General features: G+C 36.1%; 2 protein-coding genes across 4 annotated transcripts; one reads left to right on the forward strand and one right to left on the reverse strand.

The window, feature by feature from the left end:
* The first annotated feature begins 2677 nt into the window (after positions 1-2677).
* LOC135682261 (ceramide synthase 6) lies at positions 2678-22341 on the forward strand. 3 transcript variants are annotated; one of them, XR_010515677.2, is made up of 10 exons: positions 2678-2883; positions 7543-7779; positions 8219-8276; positions 8633-8683; positions 9189-9284; positions 9765-9893; positions 15831-15937; positions 20209-20296; positions 20743-20833; positions 21349-21419. XR_010515677.2 is itself a non-coding variant. In XM_065197075.2 (10 exons), the coding sequence occupies exons 1-10, from the start codon at positions 2714-2716 to the stop codon at positions 22080-22082; spliced, it is 1089 nt and encodes a 362-aa protein (XP_065053147.1). In that variant the 5' UTR covers positions 2680-2713; the 3' UTR covers positions 22083-22341. The 3 variants fall into 3 exon arrangements, 2 of the variants coding, with proteins under 2 accessions (XP_065053147.1, XP_065053146.1); XM_065197075.2 differs by lacking the exon at positions 20743-20833 and adding an exon at positions 21996-22341 and having other exon boundaries at positions 2680-2883; positions 21349-21414; XM_065197074.2 differs by lacking the exon at positions 20209-20296 and adding an exon at positions 21996-22341 and having other exon boundaries at positions 2680-2883; positions 21349-21414.
* Positions 12066-14496, reverse strand: LOC148958269 (uncharacterized). The gene has a single exon (XM_089113139.1). The coding sequence runs from the start codon at positions 13999-14001 to the stop codon at positions 12559-12561; it is 1443 nt and encodes a 480-aa protein (XP_088969265.1). The 5' UTR covers positions 14002-14496; the 3' UTR covers positions 12066-12558.
* Positions 22342-22344: the final 3 nt, after the last annotated feature.

Below are 22344 nucleotides of genomic sequence, written 5' to 3' on the forward strand. Positions count from 1 at the left end.
TCTATTCTTAGCATCAGAGGCTCCGACAGAGGTTGGAAAGTGAAGGGGGGCCAAGGGAAAAATTATCACCCATGCGAACAGTTTTTGAAAAAAGCTCAATTGTTTAGCAAGACTTTCAGAATAACTCCTAGTGCTAAAACTGCTTTGCAAAAGATTTTATTCTTATTCATATTCCTCAAGAAAAGGCATCACCTAATGCCCACCAAGAATTTTTTATGCTATAATGAAGCTGGGGATTCCCGCAAGAAGGAGCTCTCCACATTGCGAAATTGTTAACACACTGCAGAGCCTAAGCGAACAGGAGCAAGAGGTTCTGCTCATTTTTTACTCTCATAGTTAACTAAGATGAAAATAGTGAGCTGTGAGAGTTGTTAGAATTGAAGATGCTTCCATGTGTAAAGTTTCAGAAAGTTAGACCCGGCAAATCATCATGTATTTAGCAAGGCTTGCGCTCAGGTCTACCGCATGCCCTGGTCCGTAAATTCTGACTATACTGGCAAGCCTTTTGACTTGAATTACGGAATGCGGATCATGACAAATAGACTCTGACCCCACTTTGACGAAACTTTTTCTCTTTTCAACAGTCACAAAGTAAAGAAAGGAAAATAATTGGATTTGAAATGATGTATCACGCAAAGAGTATTCGCAAAAAGCAGCTTATAGGTAGAAAAATGTTGTGGATTATCAAATATTTGGGAAGACTTGCGCTCAGGCCGACCGCAAGCTCCAGTCCGGAAAATTCTCACTTCTCTCAGAAGCTTCTCTCGAGTTGCACTGAAGCTGCACTGGGGCATCACATGTTTCTCTTATTTTGGACAGGCAAAAAGAGTGATGTGGAGGGGCTTCAGTTTTTCAGATTTTTCGAATTTCATAATTTTTAGCGATCTGTTTACTTGGAAAAAAAGCCAATTTGGGGCCAATTGGCCTGTTGGCGCTAGAGTTCACTGCATGCTGCTCATGACAAGAAAGAGAAGCCGTTTATTGCGGAAATTGTTATGCATTGAAAGTGTTGCAAGAATTTTAGAATTTGTCTATAAATTTTTACGCTTGCGCCGCAAGCGTAGCATACATAGACGCTACGCCACTGCGTTTGTCGTACCATGGAAGCAGACATAAAAACAGCTTCAGAATCAACTACAGTAACAGCGGTGTACGAGGGCTTGGGCTACAAGGGCTGGGGAACGGGGGCTGTGGTGCGGGGGCTAAGCCCCCTCTTGTCAATTTCAAAATGTATCCAATTTCTACGCGTTGCTGTTGTCTTAGAGTTATGTTTTGTTAGATCGATTTTTCCTTTCCAAAACATACATTGAGCTGGCCTTACCATGGCGATGCTTCTTGAGGCATGTACACCCCCTTTTCAAATAATACCCTATCGCAAATGAAAGGGGTTGTAATTTTTCTGAGAAATAAAAATGTGAAAAGTCTTGACAACCTCCTTTCCGTTATCTTACCTCATATGCTTTTACTTAATATATCCTTCAAGAAAAGATAGAGGCCCATTGTATTAATTTTTAAAGTTACAAATAAATTAGATCTTTATTTTACATGTTTTATGTCTTTAGGTTTGCAGCAGATGAGAAGAAGGAAGGCGACAATTTAAGAATAATTTACGTACCTTGTTATATGATATTCTTGGGTAACCCGTAAACTCCTTTTTTCCTTTGATCTTGCATTTGCCATTTGACACAAACACATTGAAGGTTTAACCGTAAGGTTTACCATTTAATTCAAAGGTAATAAGGGTTTTTCCACAGATACTTTTAGCTAATCACACCCCCCGTCTTAGCTACCGGGTCATGTTTAGGTTGCAGGCTACCTTCAACAGCACCGGTCAGGCATAAACAAGCGTGTTTTTAATATAAATTTAACAAACAAAACTCTTAGGCTAACTTGCAAGCTCATTTAGGAGAAGGTGGTAACCGGTAGTGCCCTGACCCCCCGTCAGTTGCTTGATAACTCACTCACGCCGGGCAGTTCCACTGTTCGCTGGCAACGTTCACCCCTCGGTTTACCAAAGAGACCTGTGCCTGTCTTCCCATTTTTCTGTTGATGTTACGCCCTGAAAATCTGGCTAAATAGAACATTTTCTCATAGAGAATGCCTTAATCTTAAAAAAGTTTCAAGGCATTGAGTAAAAAAGGCCCCCATTCTGTGACCCACCTGTTTGCGAAATTTTATAAAACATCAGGATTTTTATGGATATTGAAAGGATTTTTCTCCTTGCCACTCGTGTGTCGTGATCCTCCCCCCCCCCCCCAAGCTTTTCAATTTTATAAATTTTGTGGTGTTTCAGAAGAACTGGCAAAATCATGCCATGTTGGTGGGTGCGGTCACAAGACATTATTTTGGGGATTTCACCCCCATACCCCTGTGCTTTTTCGCCACACCCATGTAAAAGCAAGGCATTGTTCCTTACCTAGAAGGGCAAGTAGCCTGAAATCTTGTTGTGGGACAGGTCCTATTTCCTATTGTTTTGTCTGAAAGAAAATCCTAGAATATTTGAAGGTTAAACATTTAACGGGTCCTTTCCCAGGTTCTTGAGGACAAAAACCTGTGAGCACTTTTGTCAGGTAAAACCCAGGTAAAAATGTATGAGTTTTAAGCACTTGCAACCTCGTGATGTCAGGTGATATAAGCCCGGTGGACTCTGAAATCTCTGGCTGATTGAGCGAACCCCCGGAATGTTGAATCAAAGAATCAGTCGATCTTGAAAATGGCGGGGCTGCTGGACGTAATCTGGTCGGAAAGCTTTTGGCTTCCAAAAGGCAGGACATGGGATGATCTCAAATCGACTGATACAATAACGAAGCCACAGGCTGACGATTTATATATAGTTCCACCGCTTGCAATACTTCTTCTTGTCGTTCGTTTTCTCTTTGAAAGGTGAGTTCAAACATGCTTTGACAGGCCTTTGCTCCTTCAGGTTTTATCTTGAATCTGATTTGCCTTTGGTAGAAAGTTGTATGTGAAAAATTATGTAAAACTTTCAAAATCATATGCTAAGGTTCCTATTTGTGTGGATAGTTTGATGTATTTCAATCTACAACATCAGGAACTGAGCCGTGTGGCGTAGGTACTTTTTAGGTTAAGACGCCCATGCTGGCTGTCTGTGATTTTTTGTGTCGCAACATACACGTCCAAAAACTGTTCCTACATTTGATAGGAAAGATCATTCAAAATACTTTTAGAGCATATATCAATTTCCTTGCATACAGCATTTCTACGTTTATAAGCATAAAGGTCTGCATTCGCGACTGAACAGCCACCCGCCATTAGTCTTTACATACCAGGGATGTAAAGTGGTTTCCACTGTAGTACCTGCCCTGATGTTTAATTTTGCTTTAATATTTACCAATCTTTCTTGTTAAAAGATTATTCAATTCCACTAGACTGTTTTTGTTTGCAAAACCCTGTTAAATATTGACTTTCAGAACTGTGTGCAGAGGCTATAGGGCTAAATGTTTAAACAAGGCCTCAAGTGCTTTATCAATCCACGATGATGCATTAAGGTTAATCAAGTCTATTAAAAAGATCACCAAAGATTTCCATCTACTTAGGCAGGTTTTCATGGAGACTCATATTGTTAAAGTGGAACATTTCTTTTTATTTTGTCATTTTTCAAAAACTTTTTGCTCTTTACTTATTATCTGGTGATCAGACTGTAAAGTTTGGTCTTCTTGAGGAATGCATTTTCTCTCTCACTCCACCTGTGCCTTAATAAGAATCTGCCATAGAGTCCAGGCATAATATTTGTTTATTTGGTCATGTTCTCTCAAATGTTTCCCCATTGAAATTTTGAACAACAAGAAAGCAAAGGATACCGGATCACATCGCAAAATCCTTTGCTGCAAAGTCAATGCATTGTTTTTCATGAAACATTGGTTATCCAAAAATTTTAATTTAATTGTTTTTTAGTTCCCTGTGCAAAAAAATTCTTTACCATCTGGTCTGGTGATGAAATTAAGTGTGATACTTAGAACTGCACCAAAAAAACTTTTCTGCCCATTTAAAGCCATATTGAAGTTATATAGTATGCAGATGGAAATTATTTGTTTGTAAGCATGCTAATAATCATTTAATGCATAATTTTTTAGTTTTTTGGTGAATTTGGCTTGGTTTTTGCCTTATAATTTACATTGTCTGATCCATGCACGCACAACTTGCAACAAGCCTCTGATTTGAAGTATAAATGCATAGTTTGTGAATAAATATACCAGACTAGAAGTTGAGCTGTTGCCTACATTTCGAGGTAGCTAATTCCTTCAATAAATAAAACAGCTGTGCTTCTTTTGTTTTAAATAAACTTGTTCTGCTCATGTCAAAACATCCAGATGCCATTCAAGCAGCTGACATTTTGCCTTTGCATTGAATGCTTAATTGTCTTGATAATTCCAAAGAACCATGTGTCTGTGATCCTCTGCTTACTTAAAAAGTTAATGGGCCATTGTCACCCTATATGATCATCAATGGGAACTATGATCAGATTTAATTTCTCAATTTACAGAATAGTTTACTACCAACTGACATGAGAAAAATCTTAGAGTGATTCTCTGAGCCAAACATGCTATCTGGTGAAGAAGCATTGTGAGCTGATCAGTTGAATATGAATAACTAGTATTGCTTGTTGTCAGAATTTTTGGTAATGTAGCTTTTTGATCATAAAGGTTTGCCAGGAGCCTCATTGCAAAAGGCTTTCAAGGTTCATTCAAAGTAAAAGCACTGTGAATTGCCTTTGCCCTCTTCTTTTGTACACTCATTGAAAAGGTCAATTTGACAGTACCTTGTAAAACAAATGCTTATTTATGTGAAAAATCTTTTATTATTAAAGATTGCAAAGTTGGTTAAAAACCAAAATGATCAACTTTCTTTGTGTGCACATCAGGCTTAATTGTGTAAAGGAGATATAAAGAAGGAAAACAATATTTTCTTTTTTGAATAAATTAGGCTGCACCATAGTTAAAGTGAAAAAACTATTGATCTATGGTTCCACTTAACATAATAATAATAATAGAAATATTTATACAGGGTAAAACCTTTTCAGTGCCAAAGGCACTGCTATCAATAAGGGCCCTGTTCTAAATAAAAGTATTTACATGGTTAAAAATGAAAAGTAATTACAAGCTAAAAATGAAAAGTTAAAAAATGAAAGTAATAAAGAGTAAAAATCGTTTTTAAGGGAAATATGGTGTAAACTAGTTGCTGAGGAAATGTTCTTTTAATCGATTCTTGAATTGAACAATCGATGTTAGTTGGCGGATGTCAATTGGGATGTCGTTGAAGCAAGAAGGGCCTTGGAAACGAAATGACTTTTTCGCAGCCTCCGTCCTGACCTTTGGAAGGCGGAAACATAGATTCAGCTGTTTGTCTGCAAACCTTATATATTTTTAATTTGCTTTCTAAAGCATTCTACTGCAAATTTCTATTGTTTTGAAAACAGGTAAAATATTTGCTTTGTTCATAATTTCTACTAGCTTATTTGTAGTGTTCTTTTATAAAGAAAATTAATCTACAGTCTTCAGTCTACAGTCTACAGAAAATAGGGACAGCATATGGCGTTTTGAATGTCTTGACTATTTTGCACACATGCGATAGCCTGCAATGTGGACCGCTTTTTATCACTCGTTTCTCATTTCTGTTGTTAGAACTATAGGGTGCTGGTTTCAAGGAGACCTTCTGTGTTATAAACTGAACAGAAAACAAAGGTCGAAATAAACACATTTTCTTTGATCTCAAAACAAGTTTTTAACAGCTCTTAATCTTAAAAACTGTCCGATAACAGTTTAGAAAAATTGAAAAACAGTGCAGTCATCATCTCTTCTTCCTCAGAGCTTTCTTTAGTTACCTCGTCTTTCTCTAGCTCAGGTTTTTCAATATATCAAAGATAGAGCACTGTTGCCCTTTTCAAGATATTTTATATCATTGATTGCAAAACGAAGTCGCATCTCTATAACATTGTATGGTATTTGAAGTCTTAGGATAATTCTGTTCTTTCCCCAGTCAATAAATCTCGCCAGCTCAACTTTGTTTCCTCTTGCCATGATCACTGTAGAACAGAATTATAAAGTAAACAGTGAAGACAACTCTTGGATCAAAATTTTAAATCGCAGAGTCTTGAAAGTTAATAAAGCACCATATGTTGACTGCAGATTACTGCCCCTTGGCACCCCCTTGACACCCCCTTGGTTAAATATCTGTAATGTTGAGCAATATTGTTATAACTACTTTGTGAAGCTGATGTTAAATCCATATGGGAATACTTTAACAACACCTTAGAAAAACAACCAAACTGCCTTTGAAATTGGCGACTTTGATTTACCTCTGCTTTAGAAATCTTTGAAACGTAAGCAATTTTTAAGAAGTTTTGTTGTGTTTTCACCTCAACAGACATATAAGAAGAAAAATAAAACTGTTTGCAACACATTTTCCATATCAAACTTTCAACATCCAAGCACAAAAATAACTCAAAGAACAATGCTATTGAAATAGTGTGTTCAGTCATAGAAATGGTGTTCAATCAAGCATTGTGATTAACACCTTTAAATAAAAGTGTCTTTTCTAAAACCACAACAACTTTTATGACAAATTATTTGTTTTGTGCGTGGGATGATTTGCACACATTGGACAATTTAGGTGTGCGCATGTGTAGAGGCATGTGCGTGGGTAGAGGCGTGTGCACATGTAGAGGTGTGCGCGTGCGATCGCACACCTCATTTTACAAAGACTGTATCTGGCAGAATTGTTTTGAGTTTTGGCCGTCAAGTCCACCTAAATCCATTCATTATAATATGAGGCTTGCACTTGAAGGCAATTTCTTTAAAATTAAACAGCCTTAAAGCTCAAAAAATATATTTTTAAAGCAGCGGGAAATCAGTTATCAGTTTTAAAAGCTATTCTTAAAGAGGTTAGTATTCCCATATTGGATTTAACAACAACTTCACAAAGTAATTCCCTACTCTACAGTTGCCATTTTTTTCATTGAAGATATCTTAATCAAATAGTTAATCAAGATATTTTTTATAAATATCTGCTATGATATTCGCCACCTTAGTTGCATGAAAATATTTTGATAGACGGTAGGGTCTATGACCAATTGAAATTTTTGTCAATCCAGGTGTTCTTCAAGTGACTGCAAAACAATTCTTTAATTACTTCCTGGAAGTTTTTGAGCTAATTAAGTTTAGCATCTTTTTGAAAGAAAAGGAACAGTTTCTCAATCAATTTCTTGGTTCCTATTCAGTTTATAACACAAAAGGTCTCCTTTAAAGCAGTACCCTATATTTCTTGATAGCAAATGAAAAGCCACAGATAAAAAAGTCAGTGGTTGTGCACGCCATCACAAACACAAAGAAGTCAAGAAGTAGGAAATGTGGCATGTAGCTTAATTTTATATACTTGTCTGGCTTAACTTCCAGATAAAAATTTCTATATATATTTGGTTGAAAGTATGTTTTTCTTGCATGTTTGTACTAGTCTTATCTTAAATTTTTTACTTTGGATGCAATATCTTATAGATGTCTGCTATTGGCGTTTCTGCCTTTTTAGGTTCATTGCCAGACCTCTTTGCATTTATCTTGGTATAGAAGACAAGCCGCGAAAGGAACCAGAGCCAAATGTCATTTGTGAAAAAGTATTCCATTCTGTTTCTAAAAGGCCAGATGAAAATGTTATTAAAGGACTCTGTAATCAGTTAGGTTGGTCAGACTTTAAAGTCAGACAATGGTTCACTCGAAGAAGAAATATTTCCAAGCTACCTGTTATGAGAAAAGCAACAGAATCATGGTGAGTCTTCAGTAGATATGTTTTTCACTGCTTCTTCATCTTTTGAGTTATTTCAGTGATCTCTCAAATGCTTAGTTCAGTTTTTTTAGTCTTTTTCTAAACATAGACGCAATTTTTTGATGATGTGAGAATAAACATTTGATTTTAAACATTAGTTGTGGTTTTTGCTCTTGTTTCGAATGAAAAGGGAAAGATAAGATACAAATGGTCTGATAGACAGGTTCTTAATTTATAAAAATTGTATTAGAATTGCAGCTTATTCTTTCTCCCGATCCTTAAAGAATTTTCTTACCATCAAGTCATATAAAGCATTATGCAATTTTTCTAACAAAATTACAGTCAGTCAGGTCTTTCTTGTTGATAAAATAACACCTGTTAATTGGCTGTGCATGATGAACTTCTCTCTTTGTAATAAGGATATTACTGTTTTACTTTTCAGTTGGAGGTTCTTGTTCTACATTTCGGCTTTTCTTTATGGATTTGGAGTTTTGATAAGAGTTAGTATCTTTGAAATGTTATAAAGTGATATTTGATCAAAAATCTTCATGTCAGGCTTTTCTTTTTGCCTTGGACCTATCCCTAGCACATCTGGCTTAACAAAGATTGGATTTTACCAACAATTGTGTACATACACACTGCTGTAAGTTTAAAGCATTGAAGCATTGTGAAAACTCTACCTCTGTTACTGCCATCACGTCATAGAACTCAAATCTTTTTAAGCAATGATTTTAAGTCTCATAAAATTGTTCAGTATATACTTTCTTAAATGTTTTGTTTCAAATGTGGATCAGTTTGATCAATATAAGCTGTTAAATTTATATGCATTTCAAAATTGATCATTTGGTCTTTTCAGAAAGATTGGTTTTTCAACTCAGACGAATGGTTCATTGGCTATCTCACAGATGTATGTAAAAGCATTTTATTTACCTTTATTTTTCACCTGATTTGTTAATGGTGATACTTGTTTCTCATACCTGTTGAACCTGTTTTATACTAAACAGACATGTTTATATGGGAAAGTCTTTCATAAGGTCAATTTTACAGTATATATATGTATGTAAATCTTCAAGCCCAGGTTGTTTCATGATTTCCAAAATAAACTAATACCCAAAAATGCTAGGGCTAGAAAACAGTTCTTTTATATGATATTGGCATGAATGAATAGCATATTCACCTGTTAGATGCATGAGTAGGATATTTACCAATTTTTAGGATATGTTTAGCAATAGCTAGGAATGCAGTTAAAAGTGCTGCTATTGAATCTTGTGTAAACTTATGCTAATAGCTTTTATGAAACTTAGATTTCTGGCAAGATAAAGGTGTTAAAATAATTTGTATTTGTAATTATTAACATGGTTAGAGTAATTTTCATTTACTTGTTTCTGGCATTTTACAATTTTCTACTTCAGCAATCTCTTGAAAGTGATATTAGGTGGTACTACATCATAGAATTGGCATTTTATGTTTCTCTACTCTCATCAGTTCTTGTGGATAACAAAAGGAAGGTTCGTTTTCATACTGTCAATTTCTTTTTGTTTTGCCAGACGTAATGAAAAATGTTAATGAATGTTGACAGGCCCATCTGGCGACCATGGATCACAATGTTTTTTTATTTATACGTATTTGATAAACCGAGATCCTTTTTGTCAATTGATTCGCTTTGAAATAACGTTTTTAACATAATTGCGGTCCACATTTGTTTCTTATATCTAACTCATTACCTATTTGGAAATTTTGTACTTATTGTGTTTCGTTCAATTAGGTATTGAAATTCAATTTATAATTTTAGTTATACATAAAGTATTGCTTTTTCAAAGACGTTAATAGAAATATTTTCGCATCAAACATTTCCCTCCGATATATCACTTTAACTTTTTTTCACGAATTTAAATACCTTTATGAACAGTTTTTTGGCGTTACATAACTTTAAAATGGCTTTCTATTAGCGATTTATGTCTCATAGCAGTTTGCATCTGTTTACGCAGGATTTCTGGGAAATGACTATCCATCACTTTATAACGATTTTGCTAATTGGGGGCTCATACGTCATCGGGCATTTTCGGATTGGTTCAGTCATCATAGTGGTTCACGATTCTTCGGATTACTGGCTCGAGGTAAGAAGTATTTTAGGTACTGTTTGCTGTCACTTAAGCTGTTTTTGTTATACTACTAACAACTGCTGGGCAGATGATGGCCTTTTCGCAGTACAGGCATTTTTTATAAGAAGCTCAGTGCAGGGTTTAATTTCAGTACTGCAAGTTTCTTGATTGCCAAATGCTCAATGGTTTCTTTCAACTGTATGAAAATTCAAACTAAGATAGCAATTCAACCTATTAATTTGCAAGAAACTCTTCTTTTTGTCATCTGACAACTTGACCAGAAATTTGTACCTATTGTCTAAAAGTATAATTTACGTTCCACCTTTAAGATAATTTTCGAGCTGCTTTCGTGAGTGATCAGGACTAAGGCTTCTTAGTTTGTTGGTCACCTAAGGGGTCGATTTTTACAACGTCTCTTTTATACAAAACAAAATGTATGTTTCTAATACCGCTTATTGCCTGTAAAACAGCCTGGTCATGTTTAGATTGAAGAATAATTGTTGCTTTAACGTCCACGCTCACAGTGTATCCCCTTCTCGCCGCTGTTTTCCATACAATCCAACTTTCACATTGGCAGACACTTATCCCTTAAAGGCAGACTTAATACTCCCTAAGATATTTTAAAACAGGGCAAAGGAGGAAATATCACTAAGTTAATGTACCATCGCAACTGATAATAACGAAACTGCTGTTAACAAACATTGGTACCGCTAAATTTAAAAAGCAAGAATAGTGAAAGCATGTCATACATAAATACTCACTCAAACATAAGTTTGATAAAAACGAAAGGATTAATAGAAAGGAATGCTTGTTTCAAATTTTTGCTACAAAAGAGGACTTGGGTTTGATAAAGGGAGGCCTCAGTAGAGCTTTAAAGGAAATGAGAAACACGAGAAGCGGAACTTTGTATCCATATATGCTGTGAAAAAAGCATGATGTGCTCGATTAGTTTTGCTGTTAGCCATTCAGCAACCGTTGGCTCCCATAGTTCAAAATTCCACAAGAGAAGGCGAACTCTGATTTGTTCTGAGAAAAAACAACCTTCTTTTTCGGGTTCAAATTAGGAGTTGTTTCAGAAACTTGCTGTGGCACTGTCGTTCTAAACAACTCTTTTGTTCTCTAGACACCTGCCGTTAACATAACTCAGCCTTTCTTTGGCGTATTTGATATATTTCATATCACGAGTGGGGAGGACCCTACTGACGCTCTTGTTATGTAAGAAAACTCTTCTTTTTCTCTCATCTAATGAGAGCACACGGCAAGTAATTTGCTTTCGGCGTTTTACGTACTGTGAGTTTAAATCTAAATCAACTCTCTACTTTAAATCCAGACAGTCATTATAACGAGTTTAAAGAAATCGTCTAAGAGAGTTTTGGAAGATAGAAACAGTTCTTTTCAAACACTCATTTTTTATAAGAAATTCGCTGTAAAAATGAATACTGGGCAATCTGAAAAATGTTAAAAAACGATCAATTGAATGCAATCAATTGCGTAAAAACTCGATGCAATCAATTGAATTTTGATTAAAAGTTCAGAACTCAGTGATTTTGTGAAATTCTGTCATCATGATTGGCTGTATTAAAATTGAGACTGAAAATACACTTCCCTCATCTAAGTCAAGCAATAGAACAGAGGCGAGTCTCTTTACTGAAATGTCAAGCATTTGAAATAAGCATTTGAAAACAATAGAAACATTGAAAATTTGCAGAGACGAAAACCCTTCAAACAAGTTTATGTTGGTAAATCTCTTAGCGTTAAAGTATCGAAAATAGGAAGCAAATGTTAAAATTAACGACGTCATATTTAAGAAAGTCGTAAGAAACAAAGAGTATTGAAATTTCCTTCAGCGTTAAGTAACGGGAGTGCTCAACTTTGACCTTTGTTTCTTAAAAAAAGTTCAGTTCCTTGCAAAATATTGTAGGTAATCCTGAAGATTGTGCATAGTTTTGTTTTCCCAGCGAACCCAGGGTTGTCTTATTGTTACAGATTTTGTTAAGTTTGTTTTGGTTGTGAATTTGATATTAAATAAGCTTAAATCGCAAGCAAGTTTTTCTTTTTGATTGCAAAGAAACGATGACAATTTGACCACAAATTAATCTCCTATTGTTAATTGGTATAAAAACATGTAACGACAATCAAAGTCTTGACTGAATTTTATAGAAGAAGGTCGCAGCAAAGGAGAAAACGTCATATCCCTTTCTGATTTCAAACAGAGAAAACGATGATACATGTTTTTTAAACTGCCGTTTTTGAAATGTATGCAAGAATTAGTACAGGTCAAAAAGAATTTAATTAAATAGCTAATATTTACAAAACCTTTTTTCTAAATATGTTGATGTCCGTTAGAAATATTTTTAGTTAGAGAAATAGGCTATAAGTGACTGCTCAAAGACAGCGAAACATTTATGATAATAACGGATGAGACACGCGCAAGCTTTGTTGTTGGTGGAGGAAGTATTTGGGAGTTAATTTTAATAATATATTGCATAATATATTAACAATAATAATTTGTAGGCTTATGTAGTGTCAAATCTAGTGTTTTATTACAGCCTACAAAATTTTCGCTTTAGAAATAAAACTTTATCTCTAGCATTTTGTACCCAGATGCGACTGGGCTGCCCCGGAGGATTAAAAATGATAAATTAAACATTTGCAATACGTAGCTGAAGAATATGACTCCTTAATCACCTTCCAGCTCAATTTTGTTTCGAAGCCGTTTTATCCTGTTTCGTTCAGCTTCGAAATCTGAATTCAACTTCCAGTTTTTATCCCATTGCTGTTGAGAAGCAAGTTTGTTTTTAAATTTTGGAACATACACTTTGACACTTTTTTTGCCCACTGTCCTTTGTAATGTGGAATACCCAGAAGTCATTGCGTCACGCGGTCTGGCATCGTAGACTATTTCCTTTTCAACCTCGAAGCCGTTGCTATAACTTATCTTGCGGACTGGTCTGCCAATATCTTCATTGTGTGAAGTGGAAATTTTTCGCTGTGCAGGAGGACTGTCTTCTTTTTTGCCGTCAAAGACTTGAGGAGAACTTTTTGGCCTAGGCCTCTGTTTAGGTGTATAGTTTCTTTTGGGTGGATTATAGTCATTCGTATTGTCCAGTATATTAGATTCTCCCCACGCCTTCCGTGGGCGTCCACCTTCATCGGACATGTCTCTCGGGAACTCCACCGTCCCTTTTCTTCTTGTTTTCAAACCAGATTCTTTGTTTTCAAATTCTGGTGGGCACGACAGTGGTCGCATTTGCCCATTTCTGCTGCTTTTAGCCATGCTTATTCTTTGGGTTGGTGAATCGCTGCGCTGCCCTTTAGTCGGAGTTTGTGCCCTTCCTTTTCTTTCCCCGCTTCCATCTTTTCTTGTAGCCTCCTCCAATGTAACACTGCCATTGATCAACAGTTGATCAACAGAGTTTTTCAAATTAGTCACTACAGTCTCTTCATCTTCATTACTAGTCTCTTCATTTGGTAGCACTCTCCACCTTCTTTCACTCTCCTGTTTAATGTCGCTGAAACTAATTTGGCATGTATTAGGTGATTGTAGATTTTTGAAGTCTTTCATTTTTAACAGTTTTCTTCTTCGCACCTTGATTTCGTCATAAATTTCCTCAACCTTGCGACCATTCAGAGGCGGAACTATCTTTCTGAACTGATATGGTCTAGACTGATCACTAAAATCTTCTTTCATTTCTTCGTAATACACCAAATCTTTCTTTTCTGTTGCATCTCTTTCTTCAACGTCCTCCTCTTTTTCCACCACATTGCTCTTAAATCCAAGTGGTATCCTTTTCCCAATTGGTTCATAGATAACTTTGTCTAATGTCGTAAGAAATTCGGAAATATCCATGTGTTTTGCCTGTATCACGTAGCCATGATCAGCAAAAAACTTTCTCCGCAACCCACTTACGCGCATTTTCTCCTTTACTCTTCCAATACCGATCAGTGACCGGCGTAGTTCATGCATGTCCTCGGAAACGTTCCTTTTGCTTTGCCGTTCTTCTCTCTCGATTTCCTTTAATTTTTCATGAAGCTTTGTGTTTTCTGATTCATTTTTACGAAATACGCGTAGTACACCTCTTGACAAACAAGATGGCTTTTCAGCTTCTTTTTGCAAAGTCATGAGTAAAACAGGCTGAAAATTGTTCGTTGAAGCTGTTGCTACACTTCAGATCTCTTGTCATTTACGCATGTGAGTTTGCCTTGCGTATAGAATCTCCTTGCTTCAACTGTCAGAACCAGCTCATTACACAAAGTCCTGCATGCTTTCTAGAATACGTGGCCTTTTACAACTCCGATAAACATTGAATTCTCATCTCGTCTATTTTACCATTGTAATTACCTTGGCTGTCTTCTTTAAAGTAGTTACAAAAACAGACTTCTCTTGGTCACTGTTTTTAAGTTTTCACCACTTGCGCCTAGCTAGAAACTTCCAGTTTGGAATGGAATATGTTCTGACTTCTTCGTTGTATTACCTCACGAACTGATCAAAAACGCAAAAACTGACTATTCATAAGTAATCTCAATTGTTTATGCGATTAGATATGCTGCTGTATTGGAGATAATTCGTTTTACCTTCCTTGCCTACTGAAATCTCTAGTGTAAAATTATTTCAAAAGCTCTAATGTGATTACTATTGCAGCGTTTTCCCTAACAAAAAGGGCTTTGAATTTGCACCTGAAGGTGTATTGTCTGTGGAAGACATTATTCTGAACAATCTATAAACAATAGATTATCTTTCTTTTTGTACCGTACTGTCTAGAGACACTTGCCTTTATGTGGCCTCCTGCACGAAATACATCATTATGCTCGATTCTGTTAACGTAATAGATAAACTTGAAACCACTATCTAGTGATGTTTTGACTATTTCTGCTGTTCTTTAGAGAGCAGGGGACAAACAACTTTATGGAAGTTGGGAAAATAAAATTTTATTTTTCAAAGCAAACTCACGTCGATCGACCGATTTCTATCTACTGACATTTCCCTGGCTGCCGTTCATCGGCTATTCGCTACATTGAAGCATTTCAAGAGAAAGGGCGTTGTCTTATGGGCTACGCCTATTACCCTCCCACCCTGAAGCGGATGGCGCCTCCACGTCACCTGCAAGCCCGCGGACCGGTATCATTCAGGCGCAACTTCGGCTTGCATCTACGCAAATTCGACGATCTCGCCATCGAAACCGCAGTCCGCACCGTTTAGAATTTGCTCTTCAGTAATAAAATTTTCAGTACGTTAGTATGAATCACCAGTGACAACTTGGCCTGATAACCAGACCCAGTTACTAGGAATAATGAGCTGGGTAACGGGCCGTGATAACCATCTGAATTTCTAAAGAAAATCTGTGAAAACTGCAGTAAATCCGACCAAATACGCGTGAATGACGTATTAAATTCGAATACGCTGTATATGGGCGGGAACATTTTCGAATTCGCGGGTTGAAAAGCATCCGTATATTGTTGACCTGTACTTGAAGTGTTTTGAGAAATATGCTGTAGCTGTTTTGGGCACACTCCAACAAGCGTCCCTAAAGAAATGTCGGCGCCCTATAGGGTCACCAAAATTAGACATCGAGAGTCAACCAAGAAATAGATGTGAAAATCAAAATAAAGAAATAGATTCAGGGGCGTGGTTGCAATTTGTATGGGCCGTGAAAATCAAGTTTGTGGGGGCCCACCATTTTGATGCTGAGTGTTTCTTGATGTCGTCACGTATCTTATGTTGAAAATAACCGCACAGAGGCAGTGTGGGAGCTTAAAAGGAAGAAAAATCCAAGGGGCCCGTATAAAAAATTTCAAGGGGTCTACCGGGAAATTTCCCGAGTCCTGGTGGGCCACCACACCCCTGAATAGATTGGCCCCTTTTGTGCTATGACAGCTAGACAAGTATCGTAATGTAGGGCTTGATACTTTGGGAGCTTCTTTTTAACTGAATTTTCTTGATTTTCTTTGCAGTCTGCTAAAGTGGCAAATTATGCAAAGATGCAACGAACTTGCGATGGGCTTTTTGTTGGATTCGCTCTTACATTTTTCTTGTCGCGATGGGTTGTGTATCCATTTTGGTAAGCTGCCTTCATGATTTTCCGTGAAGGGTTTAACTTAAGCTTATAGCAACTTTTTTACTGAGCTCTTTGTTATCATTGACATAGGCATTTTACTATACAGTCTATTTGAAAAATTAAGCATATGTTCAAATTATCATCTCAAATTATTATCTCATATACTTACAAAACTATGTTATATACCAATCCCCTGCAATTTTTTATTTTAATTATAGAGCGGATAATTACCCATATTATGTTCATATATCCATTCACAGCATTTTTTTATTGATTAAGGTCATTTACCTAGCATTTATGCAAATCGAAAGTTCCCATACAAGTTTTAACAATTTTCAAGTTCTTATTTATATGTACATTGAAAAGTTGGGATAAATGGATGTATATATATATATAAATATTTTTATATATATATATATATATATATATATATATATATATATATACATGATAGAACATGCATATTATTAATCTTTTTAAAATGTTTTCGCCTCACACCAATCGTTAATCATGCACGAAAACTTAGCTCATGCACTAATTTTTTTATAAGAAACTGGCTATAAGAAACGGTCAGAAAAAATTAAGAAACTCCAGTACTCGAAACAAACAATTCAAAAAACTATTAAACCGTGATAAAACTGAGAACAACGAAAATCTCTAAAATCCAAGAACATGATTGCCCTGTTGGCCTAGAATTTAAGACACAAGGATAAACATATACTTTCCACATCTAAATACAGCATCAGAAGGGAAGCGAATCTCTTGATGTGATAAAAAGGTCACGAACATTTCATAACATCATTCATGAAATCATAATTAAGAAACTCTTATGAAGTTTCCAGAACATTAAGAAACTGGAGTACTCAACATTGACCTTTGTTTCTTATAAAAAAATGAGCGTACACTAATTTTAACCCATTTGCTAAAGTTTATTTCCTTTTAGCTGCTGTTAATCCGCATTTCAAATTTTAGTTCATTGTTAACAATGCTTTTATTACCGCATATCTTTTGCAATAACGATGCAATTGTAGCGAAAATAACCAAAAGTCCTTTTTATGTAAACAGCAATAACATCTTAAGTGTGATCTTTAGAACCAACGCAACAGACATAACATTCACGCCTACCGCTAATTTTACTTTGCCTGAAAATCAACGGCGATTAAAGCTTACAACGTGTTATCTAAGGTGTCTGATAAGCACATACGATATAGTTGAAATACGACTTTGTACATTGACAAGTAACACATTGTAACGATGTTTCGAGCATAAGTCTTCATCAGTTATGCTCAAAACGTCGTTACAATTATTAGCTTTTCCATGAACAAAGTCGTATTTTAACTATATTGATTTGTGTTTATCCCATTCATCTTATAACAAGCTGAACTACATTCATTATGAAGCCTAATAAAAAACCCCTTTCCCGCTTGTTGTTTTTTCAATTTTCTCTACCCCTGCCCGAAGTTTATTTGGGCCCCGTTTTTTAATTTCAACATTGCAAAAAGTTCACGACGCAAAAATCTGTATCCTGATACGATGCAAAAATTGGACAAAAAAGGGTTTTCCCAAAGCGGTTTGTCTATGCACGATACTGAAATGTTTATAAACATCTGCTTGTCAATATTTACTTGTTTTATCTCAACATTTCATTGTCTTATGTATTGTTGAGATTTCCATATTCTTTAAACCCGCAAACAAACACATCAATCACTCCCGCTAATTGCAAGCCCATGTTTATCAAATTTCAGGATGGCCCCAACCCCCTGTTTTGTTGTGACCCCAAAATAGTATTACACACCTAAGAATACACTTACACTTCAACAGCTACCGCCTACCAGCAACATATGAACCTTAAATTATCGCTTCAATCTTTAACAACTCGAATTAAATTAAATTAACCTTGACGTTAATTTTCCTTGGTGCACTTGAAAGCAACCCCGTATTGATGAGATTTTGCTTTCAAAAATTTTGCAAACTAATTATAAAAAATATAAAAGTTACATTTTAAGCCAATTTTATTTTGCATAACGCTTAGACGCTTTGCATTACACCAAGACTAATTTTGCATCCCGGATTTCCAGTGGTTCTTTCCATTTCGTCTTCTATGAGTTCTAGCACCCGCACCCTCTACACTCGTCGTTTTTTTATTAAAAAAGTTGTAGAAAAGGCTCAATTTTTCAAAAGAAATTAAGCAATCCTACCTGAATTTCAGAGTCAATTTGGTTTGAAGTTTTTTCTAGACCCTCACAACAGTTTCACAAGACGCAATAATTTCTTGGTAGCATAATGGCCTAGAAATTTAAGAAACTGCCTACCAGCCCCAAAACTCAGTTTCGTATTAAAAGACGAGTGTACAATCATTTGTCCTACTTGAAAAGAAAGTTCTTTTAGTCAGTGTTTTGGAAGTATATTTTGACTGTATTGCTTTGCAACCCTCAATGAACATGTATCATGCAGAGCAACACTATTTTCTGTTTCTTCAATGCGATGGGTTAAGCTGTTCTACATTATCGATTATATTCGACGTCCATGTCTTTATTTCTCGTCATTATGGTGTTGGTGGCTTTTCATTGCTGTAGCGGCCTTGCTCTTATCTATCCTTTCTCTCTCAACGCTCAATTTCTGCCCAGATAAACACACTACTTTATTTTTTACTCGGATCAAAAATTTATTGTGTGTGATAAGTCACGAGTAGTTTTGGACTGGTGATGCCTCGGCCTGTTGCTCAAAATAATTTTTTTGAACATTTTACCCCTGACAACCTTGGCATTCAGTCTTTCGTTGGCCTTTTGTCATTCTACTAATTGCTAACGTTTTTCTTCTCCATGTCTGAAAGTCTCATCGCAAGTTTGTAAAAGGGAACACGATGTTCTTTATTGTATAGTTCAGTAATACTGAGTAGGGTCCGAACTCTTATAGCAGCAGAAAGGAAGATAGGATGTTCCCATTCTTCTAGAAGTGCGGAGGCTTCGATACCTTTCTTGTGACGTCCGTTGGCCAAGCCTTTATGTCTTGCATTTACAGTACCAGTTTTGTCTATGTTGTGCCATTCTGTGCATATGTCACATTAAATATTTTTTCAGTTTAAGCACATACAGGTATTATATTTTCGCACACCTTAAGGAAACTTTCAGCACTAAAGTATCTGTATTTTATAATCATAAATGCACAAATAGCCGAAAGCAGACAAAATTAGACATAATTCAATTAACAATATAAATGTATGAATCTATGGTTCATGACATTTTCTCAGTTTCCACGTTTTCACGCACCACACACTCGTTTAATCCTTCTATCACAGTTTTATATATTTTATGAAATTTTGCAGTTACGCAATACAATTAATACAATACACGATTTTTGATTTTTTTTTCTCAGTTTTCTGATTTTCCTCCCTCTTGAAACGTTAAGCCTTCATTCATTGTTTATTTTGTTCTTCTTACTCCAAACGCACACACAAACGCACCGACACACACCCAGACAGAAATGCGTTAGGCTTATAAGGACCACTTTGCAATTCAACATTGACCTGTCATATTTCATTTACTGTAAGAATCGCTTATTTTTTCAAAACAAGGAAGTTTTGACCTAGCATTGACTTCTGCAGAATTTTATGTCGACATGTCGTAGCTTTTCTGCAGTTTTTGATTTATAAATGATATCTGTTTATTGTAATGTTTTCATGTTTTTGTCTATTGTTGAAGTTTTGGCTCGAGTGGACGTTCCCTTCGCCTTGATTTTTTCTTTTTTCTGTTGAGATGTTGCACTTCAATTGAAAATGCAATCTGAAATGTTTTCGAAAGGAATTTCTGATCTCCGTAGATCCTAAATTTCCGAAGGAAAAGGTTTGCTGTTGGTATCCATTTAGTTTCCAGGATGAAATTGTTTGTTCGATGAAAGATTTGGCTGCTGGAGGCTATTGTTTACTCAAAGTGAGTTTACGACGAAGGAATACGCCTCCTAAAGGGGAGACTGTCCGATGGATGGGTCATATCAAAGGACTTGTTGGACGGTGGGATATGTCTGCTAGTAGGTTTTATCTAATGGAAGAGGAGTTAAGTTCATTAGAAGTATGTGTCCGGTGGTGGGAAGTGCCCCATGAATGGGTGTTGCTGCTAGAGGGAATTGCCTTTCAGTGGACGCTGACTGCAGTGGCTGCCTTGGGGTAGTGACTGCTGGAAGGTGGTGTTCACTCGAGGAAGGCTCCATTATTACAAACGCTTTCGTTTTCCTTGTCCTAGCCTTAAAAATCGTTGGACCCCATTATTCTTTTTTAGGGTGCTATACTCCTTCACTAAAACTTGGTATATAATTGGACCATTCCAATCCTACTACTGGTTTGCATTTTTACTCGGATTGTTGCAGGTACATAACGAAGTATCAACCTACCAAGAAACCGTAGTGATGGGAGAGCAAGCAGTTTTCATTGCCAAACTATCCATCCTACTGCCCGTAAACTGCATCTGGTACTCTTGCGCTAAACAAAACACCTGATAGCGCGAACGACCAGTTTTCCAGCCAATCCAGGCACCCATCTATGTGTTCAATCGTATCTCTTTTGGTAGACAACTGCTGCGCTCGCTTGTCATTGCAGTCGCTTGGAACTGCTGTTAATTTTGCTTAAAAAATTAAGCTCTTTAGCATATAATTTGTTATTGTATTTTGGTTAAACCTAAAAAGTTTTAAAGCCAATCACGTTTAAAATTAAACAAAATTCGGACTGTGTGGGGTCAGAAACCTTTAAGCAATTTCTTTTTGTTGGCCTTGATAAGAAATTGCCATAGTTTGTGCGATGTTTTCATTCATTTCAGGGTGTGCAATGCAGCCCTATTTACTAGCATGGAATACAGCGGCCTATTTCCTTCCTATTCAATTATGACGTCATTTCTCTTTGTTCTCCAGGTAGATAGCTTGTGGTTATGTATTTTCGTGTGTTACCTCAGCCCATTTAAACCTAGAAATCAACTGAATAGCCGTCCAAAATTTACATTTTGCCAATCATCTGATTGTCAATGCGATCATGTTCCAGCACCACATATACAACGATATGATAACCAGAATTAGTAATGCTTTTTATGAACCTGTTCGTTAGTACCCGGAAAAATGAATTGGAAATGATGGATATGAAAAATCGCATGAAAATATTCCTAGGTAAAATAATGACTGATTCGGTCTTTCATGGCGCAGATTAAAGTCTTTCAAGGACTTGCATTACATTTAGCACGAACTTTTTGGAAATCTCAATGTACGAACTATTGCATATGTCACACTGACTTTGAAAACATTCAGCTTCGTTCAAGAAATCCTAAATAAAGACGGGTAAATATTGGATTTATGGACTACTCTATAATGCTACAAAAATTATATTTCTGTAAATATCATTGAATAAAGACTTTTTGTTTTAATTGTTTTATTAGATTTTGCATATTCTCTGGGGATTCCATGTTGCCCGTGTGGTCTATACTTTTACGGTCAGCGGTAAGGTAAGTAACAACGCAACTTTGTTTTATCAGTAAATTCTAACTTCTGAAAAGCAAATAAGAAATTTGTATTTAATTGAGGAAGAAAGTTTCTCACTAGATACGAACAAAGTCATATTATGTTAGTTAAGTATTATGTTAGTTTAGTAAGATAATGCCAAAATAGCTGTTAGAAATAAATAAAATATACTTATTTTGTAAGTAGGCTATCGATAGAAATGAAATTCTGAATCCTGAAATTCAATTGAACTAACATTCGAAAGTATATTCAACATTTATGACTGGACCAGGTTATGGCAGACAAATATATACTTCAATGATAAGGTATCTTTTGACGCCGGGCCGGATTAAAGTGCTATCGGTGCTGCAGCATTAGGCCCATTCATGAAATAGGCCCAAACTATGGGAGACGAGAATTTTCTCGAAAGTGAATAGGCACAATGATAAGCCTTTTTGTGCTGCAGCATCGGGCAAGCAAAATAAAGGCTTGTTCTTGCCCTGACTTACGGGGCGACATCAGTCAATTTTGTCCTTTTATCTCATTTCAAAATATGTATCACCATGACGATCCTGTCTTGATTTAGGTGGAAAGGGATGTGAGAAGTGAAGACGAAGATGAAGATCCTGTTGAAGAAAAGGAGCCAGCCGTCCAGGCAAAGAAAAAGAAGTAGATTTCAAATTCATCATTTGCTCAAAACAGAAATCTACTCAACAAATCTTGACTTTTTTATCCTTAGTATATGTGACAAAAGCCAAATCATTTTACACCGATCACTGATGGAGGGGAAGAACTCCACCCTAGCAAGAATCATCAAATCACTCCAGTTTATTCTGAAGACTTCATCTTGCAGATTAATTCTAAGTTTTTCAATTTCTTGTCTAATTCTTTAATCTTGGTGTTGTTCGTGATTTGAATTTTTCCTCCTCTTATTT

This window comes from Rhopilema esculentum, chromosome 16 (genome assembly GCF_057945365.1).
Source record: "Rhopilema esculentum isolate cy_ngs chromosome 16, ASM5794536v1, whole genome shotgun sequence".
NCBI classification, from domain to species: Eukaryota; Metazoa; Cnidaria; class Scyphozoa; order Rhizostomeae; family Rhizostomatidae; genus Rhopilema; species Rhopilema esculentum.